The sequence below is a fragment of the Raphanus sativus genome, chromosome 6, assembly GCF_000801105.2.
Source record: "Raphanus sativus cultivar WK10039 chromosome 6, ASM80110v3, whole genome shotgun sequence".
Lineage (NCBI taxonomy): Eukaryota > Viridiplantae > Streptophyta > Magnoliopsida > Brassicales > Brassicaceae > Raphanus > Raphanus sativus.
Window position 1 is genome coordinate 7,193,160 of NC_079516.1, and position 19,768 is coordinate 7,212,927.

Consider the following 19,768-nt stretch of genomic DNA (forward strand, 5'->3'; position numbering starts at 1 on the left):
ACTATTCTCTTATTTTATAAATAAAAATATTCAAAAAAAATTGAATGAAGATTTTTGTAAATTAATAACTATATAAATTAATAAAATATTATAGTCCTAACATTGTTTATTTATAGAGTTTTTACTGTATAAGTGAATAGATTCTCTTGGTCTGAATTCTCATCTTCTCTTCAGTCTTTTTTTTTTTTTGAGAAAGATCTTCTCTTCAGTCTTCTCATGTTATTTCCATGGTTGGTCTTAAAGAAATTTTACCGTTTTTTCATATTCAATGCTTTTATTCGAAATGAAGCTTAATTTGTCATGTAGCAATCATGATTTGTAGATAATCACATTTCTCATGCCTTAGGGTTGCTCTCTTAATACGTGCGTATATATGAATATAACGCCCATATATTTGTCTATGTGTATATATAATTGCACCAAAGCAACACACGATCTCCACAAGATTAGTGGATCGATTACATTCAGATCTGAAAATCTAAAACTAAAACTTGTGGGTCGGTTTTGCATTATCAGTCATCTCTGTAAGTGTATTAGCACATACCATTCATGCCCATTTTCATTTGTTAAGTTTGTTTATATTGTTCTCCGAAAATGTTTTCGTAGATTGAAAAATAACATGAATATTGTCTAACAGTTACATGTATTTATATTGATTTTTTTCTTCAAATTTCTATAGAGAAATGGAGAACGAATTGGATTTAACACTGAGGTTGGGTCTGTCAAGTCCTACTGTTGAGACACATCTGAGCTTAAGCACTCTCGCCATTGATCAGGTTGTTTTTCCATTAATATTATCCTTGTCACTGTTACTGATTGATGAAGCCATGAATAACAAGAAAAATTACACACACACAATTTTGAAGTTCCTAATGATCTCATCGTTGTAATTTTGATATAATTCAACGAAATTTTAGTTGTAAAAACATGAAATATCTGATGAATAAATCCTAGAGATCTATCACACCAATTACCACAGAAAAAAATACATGACTTAGTACGTGTTTATCTTAAATCTTACACAGAATTTTCATTTGAATAATTTCATGTATATTAATTGAACTCATATTTAATTCATTAATCTTTGTTTAAGGAAAAAAACTAACCCCACACTGTTTTAAAGGTAACAGTTGCAATTTGGAGGAAAAAAACATTTAATCCTTGTCATCATTTTGTAACAGCGCTGCATATGGACAATTATTACATAAATACGTATTGAATGCTAATTAATTACACCATATTAGGGGAACAACGTCGACGGTAACCGCCGAGACAACAACAACGACAGCGAGATTTTTTGGAAAAACAATGAGTCGACCAACGACCACGAAGGTGTGAGAAAGAACGTCGACGTCAATATCCAATACTACAACTTAGTCTTCAACCACTTCGCCGGCATCGGCGAGACCTTGAACTTTGCTCCTTTCCCAACGCAGCCGTCTCCGGCTCCGGCGACGGAGACTCCTATGGGAAGTGAACATGTGCTCATTGATGTCCCTGCTAAGAGAGCACAACGTAACTCTTTAGCGTTTAAAGACGCTGTGGACGCAAACGCAACTTTAGTGCGTCGTTGGGGCTGCAGCGGCGCCTGTTTAGCAGGAAGGATTAACGAGATGAGAAAGTGTACGAACAAGAACTGCAACGCAATTAACACTCCTATGTGGCGAAAGGGTCCTCTTGGTCCCAAGGCAAGTTCATTAACTAATCTCAAAATCTTTAACTTATTAACCGTGTCCGAATTAAATTTATGATGATAACTGCGCTGCTTAAACCTAAACTTACACTAAATGAATGTTGATTGGTTAACTAATGTGTTTCAGAGTTTATGCAATGCTTGTGGGATAAAGTTCAGGAAGGAGAAAGAGAGGAGAGGCAATGGAACTGAGTGACTGTGGAATTGTTTTTGTGTTTGATTAATATAAACAAAAATAGAGAAAATGACTCATTGTTAACTAAGCATTATCTGTCTCTGATTAAGCTTATTGAGATGAAAGCTAAACTATGGAGATTTAAGCATATTTATTGAAATGTCATTCATATTCTATATGTTAGATATATTTATTTGCAGCTTTTTTTAATGAAAACAAAAAATGTTCCATATACCTACATCATTAGAGTTGTACCAAATTATGCTAAATAATGGCATTAAATTTTAAAATAAAATACCATTTTACTTTTTTATATCCTTTTTAATTTTATTCGATATGTTTCTATTCGTTGTTTCGAAATCGATCTGTACTTAGTACTTACATTTCAGGTACAACTTTTAATTTTTGTTTTATTCTTTGTCATCTATCTTTACTAGTTATCGATTAGATTTCTCTTGTGATCGTATATCTCCGGAAAGATTTTGATCTTTATTGGCTTCTAAAACAATCTGTGATTCTGTTTCGATGATATTAATCAAGGCTACTTACTACTTATATATTACTGTACGATTTGTTATTTTTGTTTTATTCTTTGTCGTCTATCTTTACTAGTTATCGTTAAGATTTCTCTTGTGATTGTATATCTCTGGAAATATTTCAATTTTTATTGGCTTCTACTTCCGAAGATAATGTGTTTTCATCAGTTTATGTGTTACTTGTTTAATAGAATTTTTAGAAGACAAAAAAATATGTATTCGTTATTAAAAAAAATACAAAAGCATATTCAATCATGGAGAAATACTATATATTAGTAACTTTAAAAAGGCTATTTAAAAGAAAAACATATCAGAAGTAATACATATTCGCACACGAATTTACATAAACTATTATTGGTTCATCTATCTACTTTTATCAGGTTTTAGTGTTTTTATTTTCTTTTGACACCAATTTTCAGTTTTACAGTAATTTACGTCTAGTGATGAATTCATCCGTCGTCATTAGTCATTTAAAAATTGAAATATTGACGTAAAGAAAATTCATATTACTGATTTTAATACAGACAGATTTCTAAAATGTAGTCTTTATATATATTTTCTCAAATTCATCCCATTGCACTGCTTTTTCATTTCCTATCAATTTTAATGGATTTTCAAATGGTTTGTACGGTTAAAATTTCTCTCCAAGGATGAGATTTATATTTTTTTTTTTGTAAAAATGATATTTACATATTTTGAATTCTGGTTATGTATAGAAATAAAATGATTAAAATTAAAATATATTGATATTACAGCTGTATGTATGACTGGACGTTATTCTTCTTCTTTTTTAAGCAATAGAGACGTTATTCTTTAGAGAGATTGGGTGAAATATACCCACCAAGAGCCCATATTAGGCGAATGCCCATCGATTTGGATAAGGCAAAAAGGACTAACCTTTCTTCCTGGAATGGACGATTTTGCCCCTTCCTTGTTTCGCGGTTGTTCGGCGTTTTGCAGAAAGCGTTGTCAGAAAGCAGAAAAAAGGGAGATTTGGTTGATGCGTGTGCAGAAGCACGTGTCTGACACAAGGATGCGCCGGAGCCGACGAACCACTGGGTAATAACGAGTCCCTTACTCGTTATGATGACAAAAGCTTCGGTAACCGGAACTATGGTTGCGTTTTGGGTTTAGTGGATGGTACTATGGACAATAGGTTGGAATATATATAATTAGCAGAGGGCTGAGGGATTAGTGTGGGAGATTAAGCGAAAACGAAAATTGTGAACTGGAGTTTAGAGGTTTGAAACTCGATTGACAGTGATCGTTCTCTCTTAGGGGAAATGTATGGATTCTTCTCAAAGATGATAAACTATAAATAAACTTGTTTGTTTATAAACTTAGTTAGTAGACATTGTTGACGAAGCAACGACATGTTGGTGAAACTCAGACTAACTGTGTTTGTGTTTGTGCAGGAACCAACGACATTGTTGAGTACGAACAATGGGACATCTTGTGAGAGTAATGGTTGGTAACTGGCACCGACTTGCCCAGGGAACGTGGAAGTTCGGCATCCAACAGTCAAAGGTGAAATACGATCTTGTGTTGAAGGAGAATGAGAGTTACGAGTCGTTGGTGTCAATGGTGAGGGAAAAATACCAAGTTTTCCCGGGCGAGCCTGTCGTCTTGACATTTGACTTCCCTGACTGGATGAAAGTTCCTGGAGACTTCACCAAACCGCCTCTTGAGATACTGGAAGACCAAGATGTTGCGCTCTTCATGGCTGTGAGGATGGAATTCGCCAGCTTGGTGCTATGCGTGGTTTATGGTAGCATGGAAGTGGGTGAGTTCCGCAGAATCCGTAGGGATGAGTTCGGCCTTACAGAAGACGGGACCGACGTTGTGCCACCTAAACCAGTGCCATGGAGAGGTAGAGTTAACCTAAATCACTGTATACAAATCGATAAAATAGTGTGTTAACTGTTAAGTATGTTTACGCGTGACAAAAACAAATTTACCGGATATATTCAATGCTCTGTTGCGTTCACAGATGATTAGTCTAGTTATATAGTGTGATAGGTGCTAAGTTTGGTAGTTATAGTGTTAACATTTGATTTAGCAGTGTTACCAGTGTTATTAGCATTGTTCACACGGTAGTAACAGTGTAATTAATGTTGTTACCGACTGTTTAGTTCTGGCTGTTAATATAGCTATTTCGTTATCAGAAAATATTACACCTTGGCGCGTAACAAAAATAGTATACCACAAATTATAATGTTGGCTGTTAATATAACGATTTCGTTAACAGAGAACATTCTATCTTAGCGCGTAACAAAATATTAAACCAAAAATAATTATGTTAGCGTATGTTGTCTAATTTGCTATTATAATTTAATTTTGGCTAACGTAATATATCTAGTTGTTAAGCTGGGTAATTAAATACAAACGTAATTTTGGCTAACGTAAAAATAATTACAGTGATATATAATTGTAAGTGTTAAGTAATTACGTAGGTGCAAATACAAATGTTTACCTGTTCTTCTTCTTCTTCTTCTTCTTCTTCTGCGTCCTTTCCTTGGTCCTCGCTTTGCTGATCAAGGATTTGTGCGTCTAAAACCGCCTCCCCAACAGCCGTACTGCTGCTGCCCATTGGGTTATTTTTCCCCTGCGGGCCATTGTTGTACAAGAAAATCGTTAACGATAAATAAGTTGGTAAGGAACATTTTATATCTGCAACAATTACGTTCGGCAGTGATATCGAAGTTTAACTGTTAAGAAATAATTTAGTTGAAAATTTAAATGTTAACCTGGTCTCCCTCCTCTCCGTCCTGTCCTTGTTGCACGTTTTGCTGTCGAGTGAGTTGTGCGTCAGCAACCGCTGGTTGCTCTGGCGAAATGAGTTCGGAGGGGACCTAAGAATATACAACCATTCAATTATAGGTGAACGACAAACAATATTTTTAAAGATAAATTATTAGGTGGGCAAGATAAAAATATTACCTGTTCCCCACCAATGTTGGGCGCTACGTCGGAACTTAGCGGATGAGATTGGGCGTTAACATCTAATACTGGACTTAGGGGTTCGTTGGTTTGGATCGTAGCCTCAACATGTGTTGTCCCAGCAATGTTGTCAACATCAGCTTCTATATCGAGATCACGAAGGACGGAGTTGATGCGGAACTCTGCAGCTTCAGATGGAGTGCTGTGTATTGGCAAATCTGGAATCCCAAGATTAGGAGGGTGGGGGCGAACATCATTAGGAGACAGAGGTTGCTGAGACTGCTGAGGAGGGATGTCGTCAACCGGAACTTCGCCGCTTGAGCTGCGCTGGCCAATTACTTCAGATATAATCTGGGTAAGTGACGCTTCCATAGTCTTCAGTTGGCGTACAAGGGCGTCGCCGATTTTCCTATCAATGTCCTCGAACGCGAGCTGCTGGGATAGGATAGTAGATGCGCCAAGCTTCTCAAACTTGTCTTCTATCGCTTGGTAGATACGCTTCTCCAAAGCGATGATTTCTTGACGTATAAAAGTTTGAGTGCCAGTGTCAGAACTCTGCCCTACAGTTGCCTCCCCACCGTGCTCCTTCTGCTTTTTTTCCTTTGGTTCTTTCTCCTTTTGTTTCTTCCCCGACTTAAGACCACCGAGATCATTTTGGTTGACACCACCTTTGAACATCTCCTTTCGGAAAACAAATCCTGAGTTAATCAGACGGACCATATTATCTACCGCCAAATCCACCAACTCGTCAACCCACGTGAAATCTTTTCCAGTTGACCATCCTTCGTGCGGGTCATCTAGAATGCACTTCACAGGTACCTGCAATAAAAACGGGATGAATGTAACAATTATTTTGGCTTCTAAGTAATTGTGGTATAGGAATGGTAATAAACGTTAGCAGCTAACATGACAATTTACAATCAAGTGTGTATGTTAACTAGCTAACCAAACAAAATAACATGGGTTGGTGGTTCCTAAAAAAAGCTTTAAAACATCTTAGCGTCTAAACAATCAATTATCCTTATATACTGAAGTTAACTGTAAACAAATAACTAGTTCATCAAACCATCCTAATTAATGCGTGGCCAAAGGAAGAATTTCATTACCTCGCACTCGACGTCTGCACTCTTAGCATGACCGGGAATCAGACAGTACTTTGGCGCCTTTGATGTTGTTTCCTGCGGCATCAAGTTTTCATCTTCTGGCGGTGCTTCTTCTTCACCGGTCTCAAGATCACTATCGGAATCAACAATGACAATTGGCTCTGACTTACTGATTTCTTCTTTCAATACAGGGACGGCCGCCAAAAGCACAAGCTGAATTGCATCAACATACCCGCGAATCGCGACAGGCATATGAGAAAGTTGCTCTTCATCCTTAGAAATAAGAGAGGTAGCGAGCAATTGGAAAGAAGCTCTGCCCCAAGGGTAGGCAAGAAACTCGTCTAAGTTTCTAATCATTTCAACATGCTCCGGCATGATTCGAGGTATGTGAGAAGAAGGAAAAAGGATCGAAGATGTAATTGCAAGACAAGCAAACTTAATCCTCGCCTCTTTGCCTCTAACATGCTTGTTCTTCAACATGTCGATGGCCGTGTCCACCGTACAGAACTTCAGGGACCCTAGAAGCTCATGCTAGTAAAGCTTCTCCTTCAATGGGTTTCTGTTCTTCTGAGGCTTGGGTTCCGGTAACTGATCGCAATTCAATCCGGTGACAATTGCAAACTCACGAAGTGACATCCTAACCGGCCGGCCCGCAAACAAAAACCACACCTCATATAGTTTGTTAACTTTGAGGATCCTCACGACGATGTATTGTCCAAACGCACCTGAGAATGGAGGGTTCTCATAGATATCCAAAATCTTCGCGAAGGTAGAATTTCGAAGAAACTCTAACTCATCAGGTTCTAGGGCTTGGAGAAGGTTCTCGGTCCTCTTCATTCGGTGGTACGAGTTGACTCGCTCACCGAGTGGTTCTTCGCCGGCGGCGAACATTCTAGGTGGTAGCACCTCTTCGGTCATCTCGGCGTTAGTCTAGAACGATGACTGTGGTTTTTGGATAAAGAGGGCTAATTGGAAAGAAGATGATGAAGAAGATAACGGATTACGAAAGAGAAGGAGTGAGAGATGAATTTAAATAAGAGGAATTTTAGTTGGGGGATGTGAACAGAGACACCTGCGAATAAATGCAACTGTCCGTTAGCGCGGTTCACGAAAGGTTACACTAACACTCTATCGAGTGATTTAGCAGTAAAAGGAATTACACTAATCTATTAACCAATGGAAAAAGAGGGAGTGCCCGACAAATATCAAGCGCGTGGCAGGCCTACTCCGTATAGGTTGGCGCGGTATTGAAGGATAAAATCGTCAATGAAAAATGGTTTGTTTGGTTAGGGGTAAGCCATCAATTATCGGTTTGGTTAGGGGTAATTATACCAATTTCTCTATTCTTTAAACCAATGTAATTGGTTTTCTTTGTTTGTGTTCGAGTTGTCGCATATATTAATATGATAAGTATCTAGTCCACAGCGAGAAGATATAATTGCAAAACCGGTTACATTGGTTTGAGAGAATGTTGTTTTTTATTGGCGAACTCGTCAGTTAAAATAATGATATTGATTTAAGTACATTGATAGGAAACTGTCATTTTAAAAATCAAAGTAACAAATATTTTATTTGTTCATAAACAAAATGAAATTGAGACATATGAACATAAACATATAAACTCAAATACGAGCATAAACATATAAAACGTCGTAATATGTAAACCTCTCAAATATCTATGAAATTTGACCGCAGTTGGAGATCACAGCAACGGGTACGGAAGTTTCCGTGCTCAAAGCCATAATGCTCGTGACTATATCCATTCCTTGAACAACTTGGCCGAACACAACACACTCGTCATCCAGATCCGGGTTCGCCTGCGCGTGGATCATGAACTGAGATCCGGTGCTGTTTCGACCACGGTTCCACATGGAGAGTATACCTGGACCGGTGTGCTTCTTGATGAAGTTCTCAACCTCGAAAAACCTACTGTCGTAGATACATTCGCCTCCGTTTCCTTTCCCTCCGTCAATGATATCTCCTCCTTGGATCATATAACCTGGGTCAACATGGTGGATGATCGATCCTTTGTAATGGAGTGGCTTACCAAGCTTCCCCATGCCTTTCTCACCGGTACAGAGGGCGCGAAAGTTCTCTGCCGTCCGTGGGGTCGTGTCGGCAAAGAGTTCCATTATGATCATACCAGCTGGTTTGCCGTCCACGGTCATATAAAAGTAAACCTTAGGGTTAGCCCGAGGAGGTGCAGGGGTTCCATCAATGGCTGGAGGTGGTATGAGTCGACCAACAGGGTTAACGTTAATTGTGCACACACCACCAGCCGCAACGTTAACTGTGATGTTTCTGTCGGTTTCATTAAAGCGAGAATTAGTTTCCATTTTCAGAGGAATTTAGGGCTGTTTCTGCGAAGAGACGAACTGATTCACCAAGCAGTTAAGATGGAAGAATGGTTGAAATAATCAAATCTTATCTCAGTATTTCATAGGTATTTACGGCTTTTACAGCTAATTTTAGACCATTTAAATTTGACAACACTCATTGAATTTGTGTTTTTTTTTTCTAAGTCCATGTAAATGTGGCTATTGTGTTCTTTTATTAGCTAAACACACAAATATTTTACAGTCATTAATAAATCGGGGAAAACCAAAATATAAACCAGTCCATAATATATATTGGATATTGTTGTACCAAAATACTTATCAATTAATAAAACATCAATCAGATTATAGTATTATACAATTAGTGGGATTAGTTTCAATACACTACTAAATACACTACTAGATTTGATATCTATATTTAAAACCCATGATTTTGACAAGATAATTTAATATTCTGTTGTTTTATTTTAGTTGCCGTTTTAAGTTTGTGTATATTGATTAAGAAAACATTTATTTTTTTCTATTTCTTATGTAAAAACATCATTATCGGTTCTTCTAACTATATTTTAACTAATAAAACTAAAAGAATATATAAATTTAATAAATTTTTCGACGAAATTTTAAGTGATATTTATTTTGAAAGAAAAATTTTACTTTACAACTACAACTAAATTGAAATGGAAATAGTATAATGAAATTTATAATTTTATATGTTTAATTTATATTTAACTTTTGAACTTTCTGTTTACTTTTGTGTTATTTTTTATTTGTTTTTCTTATTGAAAAAACTTATTTCCGGTAGAATAGACGTGACAAAAACATAACGTATTGGCTAACCGTCCCAACCGTCGAGTTTATAGATACCAGCATCGGTTAAGATCGTTTTGATAACCTTGACCAATACGTTTAGTTGTCTACGAAAAGACGTTTAACAATAGCTTATATCTGTAATAATTTATTTTCGTTTTCTATGGTCTGTGAGTATCGCTAATTCGCTTGTCAACTGACCCATGCTCTACTACCACCGAGCCACTGGCAACACACACTTTTGCTTACAAATATAATGGTTAGTTCATCTTTTTGTATTAAATAGTATAATGGTTAGTTCATCTTTTTGTATTAAATAGCATAATGGTTAGTTCATCTTTTTGTATTAAATAATTGTCCCCAATTTAAGATTCGAAGTGGGTCAAGTGAAACACATCACCATTGTTCAAATCATCGGATTACAAAGGCTGAACAACGACAGTAATTGAGATTAATTCCAATTTCCAAGTGATATATATTATGAGAACTTACATTGTGTTTGTCCCCAAGTATGGGGTGTGTAACTAAAAGAAGCTATGAAAGAGATCCACCAGCCAAGACCAAGACACAGTAAGAGAGAGAGAGGTCCCCACACCGAAGAGTGAATGCAGGAGCACAAGATAAAAAAATAAACAGAAGATGAAATCTACTTCCAAGACTTAGAACCATATGGAAACATCATGCTGCTTTTGTTGCATCGTTCCAACTACTCCTGGCGGCGTTAACATATCATCTCTGTAAACGAATGAGGCCATATCGATCGGTCCAGCAGAATCATACACACCCTGAAAACTGTTTCTGCTACTATTGTTATGCGCAGCTTCGGAGTTGTTATTGTTGTGTGCAGTGTCGTAGTAGTTGAACCCATTGATGTTGTACGTTTGGTTAGCTCTGTTTGGGATGTTGAAGTCTTCAAAGAAACTCCCTTCCACCATGTTTCCTTGGAAATGGAGATGCTCTTGATGACTCTGGACCGTTGGTTCATGACCATAGGAGTTTGGTTGCTCTGGACGTTCCTGTCGTACATTGACATGAGCTCGGAGATCATCTTCTGCCCATCTTCAGGAACTCCAACACCCGTTAAGTCAATTGGCTGGTTCACTGGCATTGCCTGAGAAAATCCAACGACAGGCTTAACTTCGTTGACATGGAACCTGGACGGTCCTGCTCCTCCATACGGTAAGCAACTGTCTCGGTGTGGACAACCCAGTTGATGGTTGTCTCTTGAGTTCCTATCCAGAACCCCCTATGGACACAACCAGGATTCTCACAGGTGAAGACCGTTCTCTCCATTATTGTGTTCAGATCTCTGTTAGGCTTCCTCTTCCTCATGAATTCTTCTTCCTTGACAAGGAAGTCAGGCTTGACCTCTTCCGCTTCATAAACACCGTCAACGTCGTACTGACTAGACTCATTCATCAGAAGCGAGCAACTTCCACCGCCTGATAAAGGAGGGCAGGACTGAGGGTAAAGCTCTCGAGCCAGGGCCTCTTCTTGATTAACAATGGCGAGCCAAGTAGCACTCTCTTTAGCAGTCATCTTATCCTGCAAGCATTTGGACTGCCTCACGAGCTTACGAATCTTGGCAACATCAGGAAACATATGCTTGATCACTGCAGTCAAAACACCGACTTTCCACGCCTTCTTCAGATCATGAGGCTTCTTGTAAGGAGCAGGACCACCGAGCTGCTGACACCACCAGTCTTCTTTCCCGGTAGGCCACCACGGAGGAGGGACACCTTTCTCCAGAGGAAACCGTCTCTGAGGAGGATCGCAATGCTGCATCAACGCCGACAAAAGAGACCCGAGCGTCGTGTCCTGAAGCTCTTGCAAACTATGCGATGTAGGTCCGCTACTTTCACAAACCCCAGAGATGTTGTTGTTGTTGTTCTCCGCTTGGTACTTAGATATAGCAGCAGGACCGTTACGATCGAACCTGACTTTATCTTTCCACCACTCACGTAGATTATCCGAAGCGCCGGTGACAGGCTTCCCGTTCTCGGGGATGATACCGTAGACAAAGCCTTGAGCTTTGCAGACTTCCATCATCTTCAACATGTACTTCAAGATCCCGTCCTGAGCTCTAGACATTTTCTTCCTCCTCGCTTGCTCTTGGGACTGTTGTCTCTGCTTGGCGGAATCAACAACAACAACAACTAAAAAAAAAAAAAAAAAAAAAAAAAAAAACAACAACAACAACTCCTTGTTTTTTGCTCTTGTCGTGTTGCTGCTCCTTGAGACGTTTGAGACGCATTTTGTCTCTCCACATCCTCCTCTCGAGCTCGTCCACATCGATTTCTTCATCAGTATAGTCATCTTCAATGATTGAATCCGGTTCAGGGTGTGGTGCGGCACAGAAGTCAAGTTCGGAAGGAGAGTAGAAGTCCATGTTCCCGCCTAACATCCCCATCTCGTTAAACATCATCGTACAGAGCCGGTTAAACCTAGACCAGAGCCAGTAAGAACAGAACCGGTTAATACAAAACCAAAACAATCAAACCAGAAATATAGAAGTACCAATACTGATATATCTGATGAACAACAAAATCAAACTGGAAAATAAAATTAGTATCTCTCTATTTATCATCATGGATTTAGATAACTGGTAAACCCATGGATGTATCTACCAATAGCACCATGAAAGAATCTATCTACCAATAATCATCTTCAGTACAATAATCGATTGAAAGAAAGTAGTTACCTGGAGATAAAAAGGAATCAACCCAATAGATATGACAAAAGCTTTAAAGAAAGTGGAAATGATTAAACCCTAAATAAATTCATCCCAATAAAAAAGTTGATAAAGGAGAAGAAGAAGAAAAGTCGACGAAGATCACGTGTGTGGAAAGCGACTTGCGTTTCTTTGTGGAGTCTCTCTCTCTCTGTACATCATGGAGACACCGGGGGTTTATTATATATTATTTATTTTAAATTTATTTTTAAAGACATCATTTTATTGACCAATTTATTAAAATAATTTCCGAAAATAAATAGCAATTAGCAAAGCGCCTCTTGACTTATTTCTCTCTTTTTATATTACGCGGTATTAGTTTAACTGTTTTAACACGTATTATTAATTGCTTCGAAATTAAAATACGTAATCTATTTCTGTCCATTGTATTCATTAAAATATACTCTTCCAAAGTGATGACAGAAAAAATGTTCCACAGTAGTTGACTTTTTGATTGAAACACACAAAGTCACAAACGAATAAAATATATACCGATCATCTTGATGCATTTGCAGCATAAGGAACAAAAGCCTCATCTACATACGTGGAAGGTGCTCGTGACGTTGCTGTTCTTGAGTCACTGCTTGAGTCTGGTGCAAGAAACGGAGCTGTTAACGGACTTCTAGCTTTAAAACTTATCAGTAAGTATTATCTACACTACACCAACCACCACAGCTTTGTCGAAATAAAAAATTTCAAACTAATATTATTTGTAAACATTCCTTTTATTATCGAGCGCATTCTGATGTTTAATAAAATAATTACAATAAGAATATCAAACAGATTAAAAGCCTATAACTCATCGTCATCTAAGTCAAAGGCATCAAAAGCACAAAAATAAATTCGAAACGAAAAAAACACTCCAAAGGATAGGCTGAGATGCATTCAGATCAAAGCATGTGCTCAAATCCTCCACCTTGATGTGTTGGGACTCGCCCAACTCCAACATTGTGAACCAACTGTTGCAGCCACCTCCTTGCTATTTGATCCTCCTGAAAAGAAACATAACCCAAGTTTTCAACTAAGCCAGCCATCTCTTACACAAACAAATTCAAAATAGGACAATGACTTACGCGAAGACAATTGCTGAAGGTTCCATCTCGTAGAGAGTCAGGGAGGCAGCTTCCGAGTGCAGCACAAGCCCTAAATTAACACACAAGTGACAAAGCTCAAGCATGGAAAAAAGCCAAGAGAAACAATGTGATATGATTATCTCTGAGGAAGTTTGTTTTGAACTAACACAAACCTTGGGTTGTCTGATAAACGGAGGTAACAACGAATGATATGCTTCAGAAGGCGTGGAGAAGGCTGCTCCACTAGCGACTGAACCATATTGCCCAACACTCGGCCAACAGCAAAAAACCGCTCTGCTGTTGTGCAGATGTAATCCATCCCTACATCATCCAACAAGATCTTCTGAACTATGAATGTTGCAACCTAACATTTATCATCACAGCAATGTTAATTTCGTAAACAAGGCGTTTATGCACATTATCCAGTGGAAAAAATGGTGATGTTAAGTTAAAAAGGGTTTACAGTTTTGGACAGCTCACTCCCCATCTCCATGGTGCGAAGGCAGAGAGGAATAATTTCGGTTGAAAGAAGGAAGCTAATGACCTCTGTATCATCAACCTGGTTAAAGAAGGATGCGAATGATCATATTCTTATTCCACACACTAACTAGCTAAAAGAAACACAAAGCATCATCTACCCTTCATTCAGAGAAACCAAGACCATTTACGCAAACTTTTAGTCCTTCTACTTTCAGCAACAATTTGGTGGGGGTGGGGGGAATCTCAAAACTGAGAAGCTACAGAAAAGGTTTACCTTGACAAGTGCACCAATGACACCTAAGCTAGTAAGGCGCAAGTACTCGAAAGGTCTGGACTTGCTGGTTGTATTAAGGAAGGGGTAAAGGTACAATGGGATGTGAGCTGCGCATAAGAACAAACAAGGGCATAACAATCAGTTGTCCACCATTGTGAAATAAACTAAAACCATAACAAGAAACTAATACTCAATAACAACCACTAGTAGCATTACCCTTGAGGAATAACATTCTGGTGTCGGAATGAGACGCTACACACTGCAGAGCGAGAGAGAGAGAGCAAGAAGGAATTGTATCAGGAGGAATCTGATGGATTAGGCAAATAAATGAACAAATGAAATATCTAACCTGAAGTAGGGCAAGTGAATTGCAAACACGGTTGGACTGAGCAGGAGTAAGATTTGGAGGTGCAAGAACAGAGTAGATCGAAACTATCTCCTGTTAAGCATTTGATTAGTAACTTTCACTTGGATTTAAAATTAAAAAAGAGAGAGAGAGATACCTGCAACAAAGCAGCAATGGTACCAAAAGAGTTCCACAAGAGAGGAGCCAGATCCTGAAACAGTTCTCTTTTCTACAACAACAAGTGGTCAAACAAACTAAATTCAGACAGTGAGATTGTCAAAAACCATATCATCGAAACCCTAAGCTATTGTTCTCGAACCTTGGAAAGCTCGAGGAGAGCATTCTCTCTGAGTTCGGGATTGCTGAGATCGAGAACCAACTGCTCTGCGGAGGCCAAGTTTCGATCTTTGTTCGCCGGAGCTCCTCCGGCCATTGAGAGAGATGGATGTAGATTCGCCATTTTTGTTCCAAACCAGATTCGATTAACTTTGTGTTTCGCTTTTTACTCTCTTCCTACTTTTTCTCGAGTTTGAACCATTCGGTCTCTTTCTTCTTCTCTCTGTGAAATTTTGGAAATGACAATTACGCCCTTTGTTTCTTTTTTCTCTCTTCGATTCTACTATAGTTTAGTTATGAATCCTGGTAAATCTGTTAAGAACAAATTTAGTAAAAAATGAAAATGGTAAAGAAGAATGATTAGTATGATACTGATATTGTTCGAGATGATTTTGTTAGACCGTTGTGACTTGTGAGCGGGTGTTCTCAACGTCAACTAAAAATGATTACTTTCTGATAGAAAATATGGTCAATAAAGGGATATGTTTCCATCAAACGAAGGTGTTTTTTTTTTGGCTTAAATTTGACTCAAACGAAGGTGTTGGAACGTCTTTTATTCATCTATATGTTTATCTATATAATACTAATATTTAAAGTAAATTATAATACATTTATTTTTTTAAACACAAATCTCGTTTTCTCCAACGTAAATCTCTATCTTTTTTTCTATTTTAAAATAGCAAGTGGCAACAAAAATAAAATTAGTGGAATAAAAGAAATGAAACAATAGGAGTGGAACGTAAAGAAAATAGAATACCTTTATTTCATGAGAAATTTTGGAGAAATACTTAAGATTTTCGGAAAATACATTTATGTATATATAAATTTACTAAATTATTCAATCTTAATATTTTTCAATTCCTAATTTATTTTATATTTAAAGTAACGGTTTTACAATCTTTAAAATATCTACCCAATATATTTAATATATCTTAAACTTTTTATTAGTTGGAAAAAGATAAAATAAAAAAACTCAACAATGCGTGTCTCCTTCTTTGTATCCTCTACTTTTGAACTTTTTTTTTATTTCTTTAGTTTTACAGATTTTTCCTCTCTCCTTATTAAAAAAACTTGGTGATTCACGAATTAGTTTCAGTTTCTAATCATGCTTCTATTTATTATGACAATAGTTCTGTTTTTTTTTAAAGAAAAATCATATTGCATATGCCGGTAGATAATCAAAACCATACTAAAAGGTGAATAAGAAGGTCAGGGAGAGTGTCCACGTCAATTAAAAAAATCAGCCTATCAGAAGGCTTTGTTTCGCCATGTCATGTAAGATTCAATCGAATAAGTTTGCCATTGTGTGTTCTTAAATTTTTTGACTATAACCCATATCAAGTCCATACCTCTTCGTATACCATTAACTAAAATAATGTCGTCTGGCCCATTTAAAAAATAAGCCGTCGTCTCTGATTCTTCCTTTTCCTCTGCGTCGTTTCGGGTCGACTATCTGCGTTTCACCGTTCTTTCATTCCTGTTCTTTAGTTTTCTCTTAATGAGCTATTCTTTCCTTCCAACTCCCTCTCTTTCTACTCCTATATAAACCACTTCGTCAAAGACTCTCTATAACATCCATTCAATGATAACAATCGATGGCTATGAAATTGATTCAAACCTCCGACAAGTCTCGTGCTGCACTATATTTCGTCGACATATCACCAAGGCTATCAGAGTGGGGATTACGCTTTAGTTTGATCTATTTCTGGGAGGCCAGAAACACTGCCAATGGTGGGAGCTGCTCATCCTCGACGAACCAGGGTATGATTGATTTTCTCTGCAATTTCCTTCATGTGGATTCTCACTCAAACTTCCTTACATCTTACTGATTTCGTTTCCGACAGGGCACTGTGATCTACCAGCCTCAACTCAAACCAGGATCCACTTACAGCCTCAAGAATTTATTCGCTACGAAGCCGAAAGAGATCTATCGAGTTGCTGATCTGCGTGTAACCATTTGTTTCTCGCACAGCTCTGTCCTCTTCCATCTTGAATACCTATCAACGCCGACCGGTTCAGATTCTACTTACATGAAGGTTTTGAGTCCAACTGTGGACTCTGAAACAGTCTTCAGCTTATCTGCCATGTATTTGATGCATATTATTGAGCTTCTTTTCTAATTTCACTTTATTAATTTTCAAAACCACTATCGTTGTTTACAATTTGGTTTAAGAAACATTGGTGCAAATTAGCATATCGTATAAACACCAAGACAACATAGAACTAGAACTAAACTTTTTGTTTAGTTTACGTTGTAAGTTCTATATTTTGCCTACTGCTTTGTTACTTTTATAGGTGATCTCCATTGAAAAGGGCTTATGTTTACATGAACAAGATGAATCAGGCAAAGGACTGTTTTCCATGTCTCTAAAACGCTACGAGAGGCACTCATACGCCGAGAAACAGGTAAAGGCTCCATATTCCCACAATGTATGTTTACTGTCTCCGAAGCTCTGTCAAACATATACTTATGTACAATATCTATTACAAAACTGGCTTACAAACTGAGAATAAATTGTGTATACACAAACGAACAGGTCAATGGAACATAGCAGGCTTAAGGCTAGGGGTGATCTTTTGGATATCAAAGGTACTGATACATTTTCGTGATGAACATGTATATATAAGGTTCAATTTTTTTACTTAACATTGGGGATTAACAAAAGTGATGATGATATGGATTCATTGCAGGCATTATGTGGGAAAGTATTTAGAATCAATTGCATAAGTGAACTCCAGACTCTCGAGTAACAGCTGGACACTTCTCTTAAACATCTTTGCTCCAGAAAAGTATGTATGTATATCTTCCTTATGGACGCATACTCACACGCACACATCTCTTTTAAATTGTTTGAGTTTGTGCAGATATAAATATATGCCTAACTATTGTAAGTGATGTGGAAAGATTCTTATTTATCTTTAAAACTATGGTTATAGGTCATGCATGGTTTAGTGTTTGTCTCATATGAATGAATACAATTTTGACTCATTGGTGCATAATCAATGTACGAGTCCCTCAACCACCTTCAAAGAAAGGTATGTTAACACCACTTTATCTCTGAAGTCGTGAGTATGTGCGACTTATGTAAACGGGGATGTCAGCATCAAGACAGCTCTCATATTGGAAGACTCATGAGGGACTTAGGGATGGAGATTTTTACTTGTGGGATTGACCTGATACAAGCAGATGTTTGGGGGAAACTGAAGAATTTTTTTTTATCAATCAGGTGTCCAACCGAGTTCAAGGAGCTTGCGGTGCATTACTTGCGTGGAGGCGCACAATGGTGGGTCAGTGTGGTTCGGAGCATGCCTGTTGGATATGGATCCCTTGGGAGACCTTTGGAGAAGAATTGAATAGGAAGTATTTTCTGCAAGAGAGCTGGGGGGATTGAGAGCTGATATACGCAAGCGATGTGCAATACATGCATATGGTATCTTGATTGAGTTGGTTGAGAAATCAGTCTTGATGGAGGCTGTGCTTTTGGAGGAAGCAAAGTTCCTGAAAGTACTTAATCCAAGACGACCAGGCGAGCAGAGTTGTCCTGGTGGGGTCAACAACTGTAGAAGGTGTGGTCAGCGAGGCCATTATGCATGGGACTGCACAGCTCATATGGTTGGAGGACAACAAGGTAATCAAAACCAAGGAAATTTTCCACCACCTCTTAAGAGACGAGCCGTGGGACATCGGATGTGTGTCACAGCAGGTCAGGATGACACAGAACCAATAGAATACCAAGAGTGCTCGGAGATATCCCTAAGAATGGTTATTTTTTCGTGGAATTTCGTGGAAATGGCAGGAGAGGGCAATCAGGAGGAAAACACATGCTTTGTAAATAGTTGATCATTGCTTTTTTCTTCTTTTTTGCGTTTCTTAATGTTTGATAACTATTATACTCTTTCAAGTTCCAGTGTTTTACTCCACTTCAGTCTCGAACTTGAGCTACCATCGCTCCACTTTGGGCACCAAATGTTTCTTAAAATGAAGAATTAGTTGTTTCTTTTCATTTGCATAATCATGCGGCAAGCTGCATTTAAGCGGGATTTGTCCGTTTAGTATTAAGGTATCTCCTAGATTTGAACTTGAACTGTCTTCACATTTTCATGGTCTATATGAATACACTGCACAAACACTAACCATGAGCTTCTTAGCAAAAAAATAACCATGAGCTTTATTTTAACAAGGACATGCGTGGTTTTTATTGAGAAGTAATAAAGCATTTTTTGCTTAAAAGTAAGAAAGAACTTTACAAATCTGTTAAATTAAAAGACAAGATTACTTTGTCAATCAATATACGTGTAATCTAAATGTTTCCAGATTACATTAGTAATAATATCATATTATGAAAAATGTAATAATACTAAAGACCGCAAGGATTTTCAAGATCATTAACGATACCCAACTTAATAGTAAACTCCGAGGTGAGTTTTCCAATTTTATGTGTATCTCTTTCAGATAAAATGTTCATAAATAGTATATAAGATATATTCAACTGCCATATACATGTAACACAAATATAGTGAAAAAGGTTAATGGTTTCATTCATTTGATTTGCCAACAAAAATCGATGAACCAAGTAGTTATTAAAATTCAAATAATATGTAAAAGATATAAAATATCTTTTCTAGATTTTGTTTAATAATTGTTGTAAGTCTTGCAGTTTTTCTTTATGTCGCTTGACAAATTATAGTTGTTGTGTTATCGTGAAATGTAAATGAAATTGCAAAAACATCACTCTTTTTTTTTTAAGTTGGAAGATGAAGTGCAATTAATATTTTCTTTTAAAGGTCACTTAAATTAAAGAAAAGGGACCAGCTAAATTTGAATTCAATATGTGTATATTCGTTAAAGCAAGTTTGCAGAAATGTAGTATATTAGATCATGATCCGCGCATCCGCGCGAGTTTATTTTGATTCACATATTTTATATTCACGTTGTAT

At 37.5% G+C, this 19,768-nt stretch overlaps 4 protein-coding genes and 1 pseudogene across 10 annotated transcripts; 2 read left to right on the forward strand and 3 right to left on the reverse strand.

Annotated features, from left to right (window-relative positions):
- The first annotated feature begins 683 nt into the window (after window positions 1-683).
- On the forward strand, window positions 684-1,889 carry LOC108829071 (GATA transcription factor 29-like). The gene is made up of 3 exons (XM_056988851.1): window positions 684-776; window positions 1,245-1,688; window positions 1,821-1,889. Exons 1-3 carry the CDS (start codon window positions 684-686, stop codon window positions 1,887-1,889), a joined length of 606 nt encoding a protein of 201 aa, XP_056844831.1.
- Window positions 1,890-7,942: 6,053 nt separating this feature from the next.
- LOC108829072 (peptidyl-prolyl cis-trans isomerase CYP19-1-like) lies at window positions 7,943-8,736 on the reverse strand. The gene has a single exon (XM_018602732.2). The coding sequence runs from the start codon at window positions 8,613-8,615 to the stop codon at window positions 8,124-8,126; it is 492 nt and encodes a 163-aa protein (XP_018458234.2). The 5' UTR covers window positions 8,616-8,736; the 3' UTR covers window positions 7,943-8,123.
- Window positions 8,737-10,035: 1,299 nt separating this feature from the next.
- On the reverse strand, window positions 10,036-12,480 carry LOC108829108 (protein ETHYLENE INSENSITIVE 3-like; annotated as a pseudogene).
- Window positions 12,481-13,027: 547 nt separating this feature from the next.
- LOC130496895 (uncharacterized) lies at window positions 13,028-15,083 on the reverse strand. The gene is made up of 9 exons (XM_056989534.1): window positions 14,814-15,083; window positions 14,652-14,723; window positions 14,498-14,587; window positions 14,365-14,407; window positions 14,149-14,255; window positions 13,858-13,953; window positions 13,568-13,758; window positions 13,395-13,464; window positions 13,028-13,313 (listed from the first exon to the last, which is right to left on the reverse strand). The coding sequence occupies exons 1-9, from the start codon at window positions 14,952-14,954 to the stop codon at window positions 13,212-13,214; spliced, it is 912 nt and encodes a 303-aa protein (XP_056845514.1). The 5' UTR covers window positions 14,955-15,083; the 3' UTR covers window positions 13,028-13,211.
- A 1,103-nt stretch (window positions 15,084-16,186) lies between these two features.
- On the forward strand, window positions 16,187-18,834 carry LOC108829111 (uncharacterized). 7 transcript variants are annotated; one of them, XR_001945914.2, is made up of 6 exons: window positions 16,189-16,591; window positions 16,675-17,236; window positions 17,368-17,420; window positions 17,522-17,624; window positions 17,768-17,866; window positions 18,058-18,834. XR_001945914.2 is itself a non-coding variant. In XM_018602770.2 (5 exons), the coding sequence occupies exons 1-4, from the start codon at window positions 16,559-16,561 to the stop codon at window positions 17,380-17,382; spliced, it is 351 nt and encodes a 116-aa protein (XP_018458272.1). In that variant the 5' UTR covers window positions 16,191-16,558; the 3' UTR covers window positions 17,383-17,420; window positions 17,522-18,834. The 7 variants fall into 7 exon arrangements, 1 of the variants encoding a protein (XP_018458272.1); XR_001945915.2 differs by having other exon boundaries at window positions 17,522-17,620; XR_001945913.2 differs by having other exon boundaries at window positions 16,187-16,591; window positions 17,522-17,866.
- The last annotated feature ends 934 nt before the right edge of the window (window positions 18,835-19,768 follow it).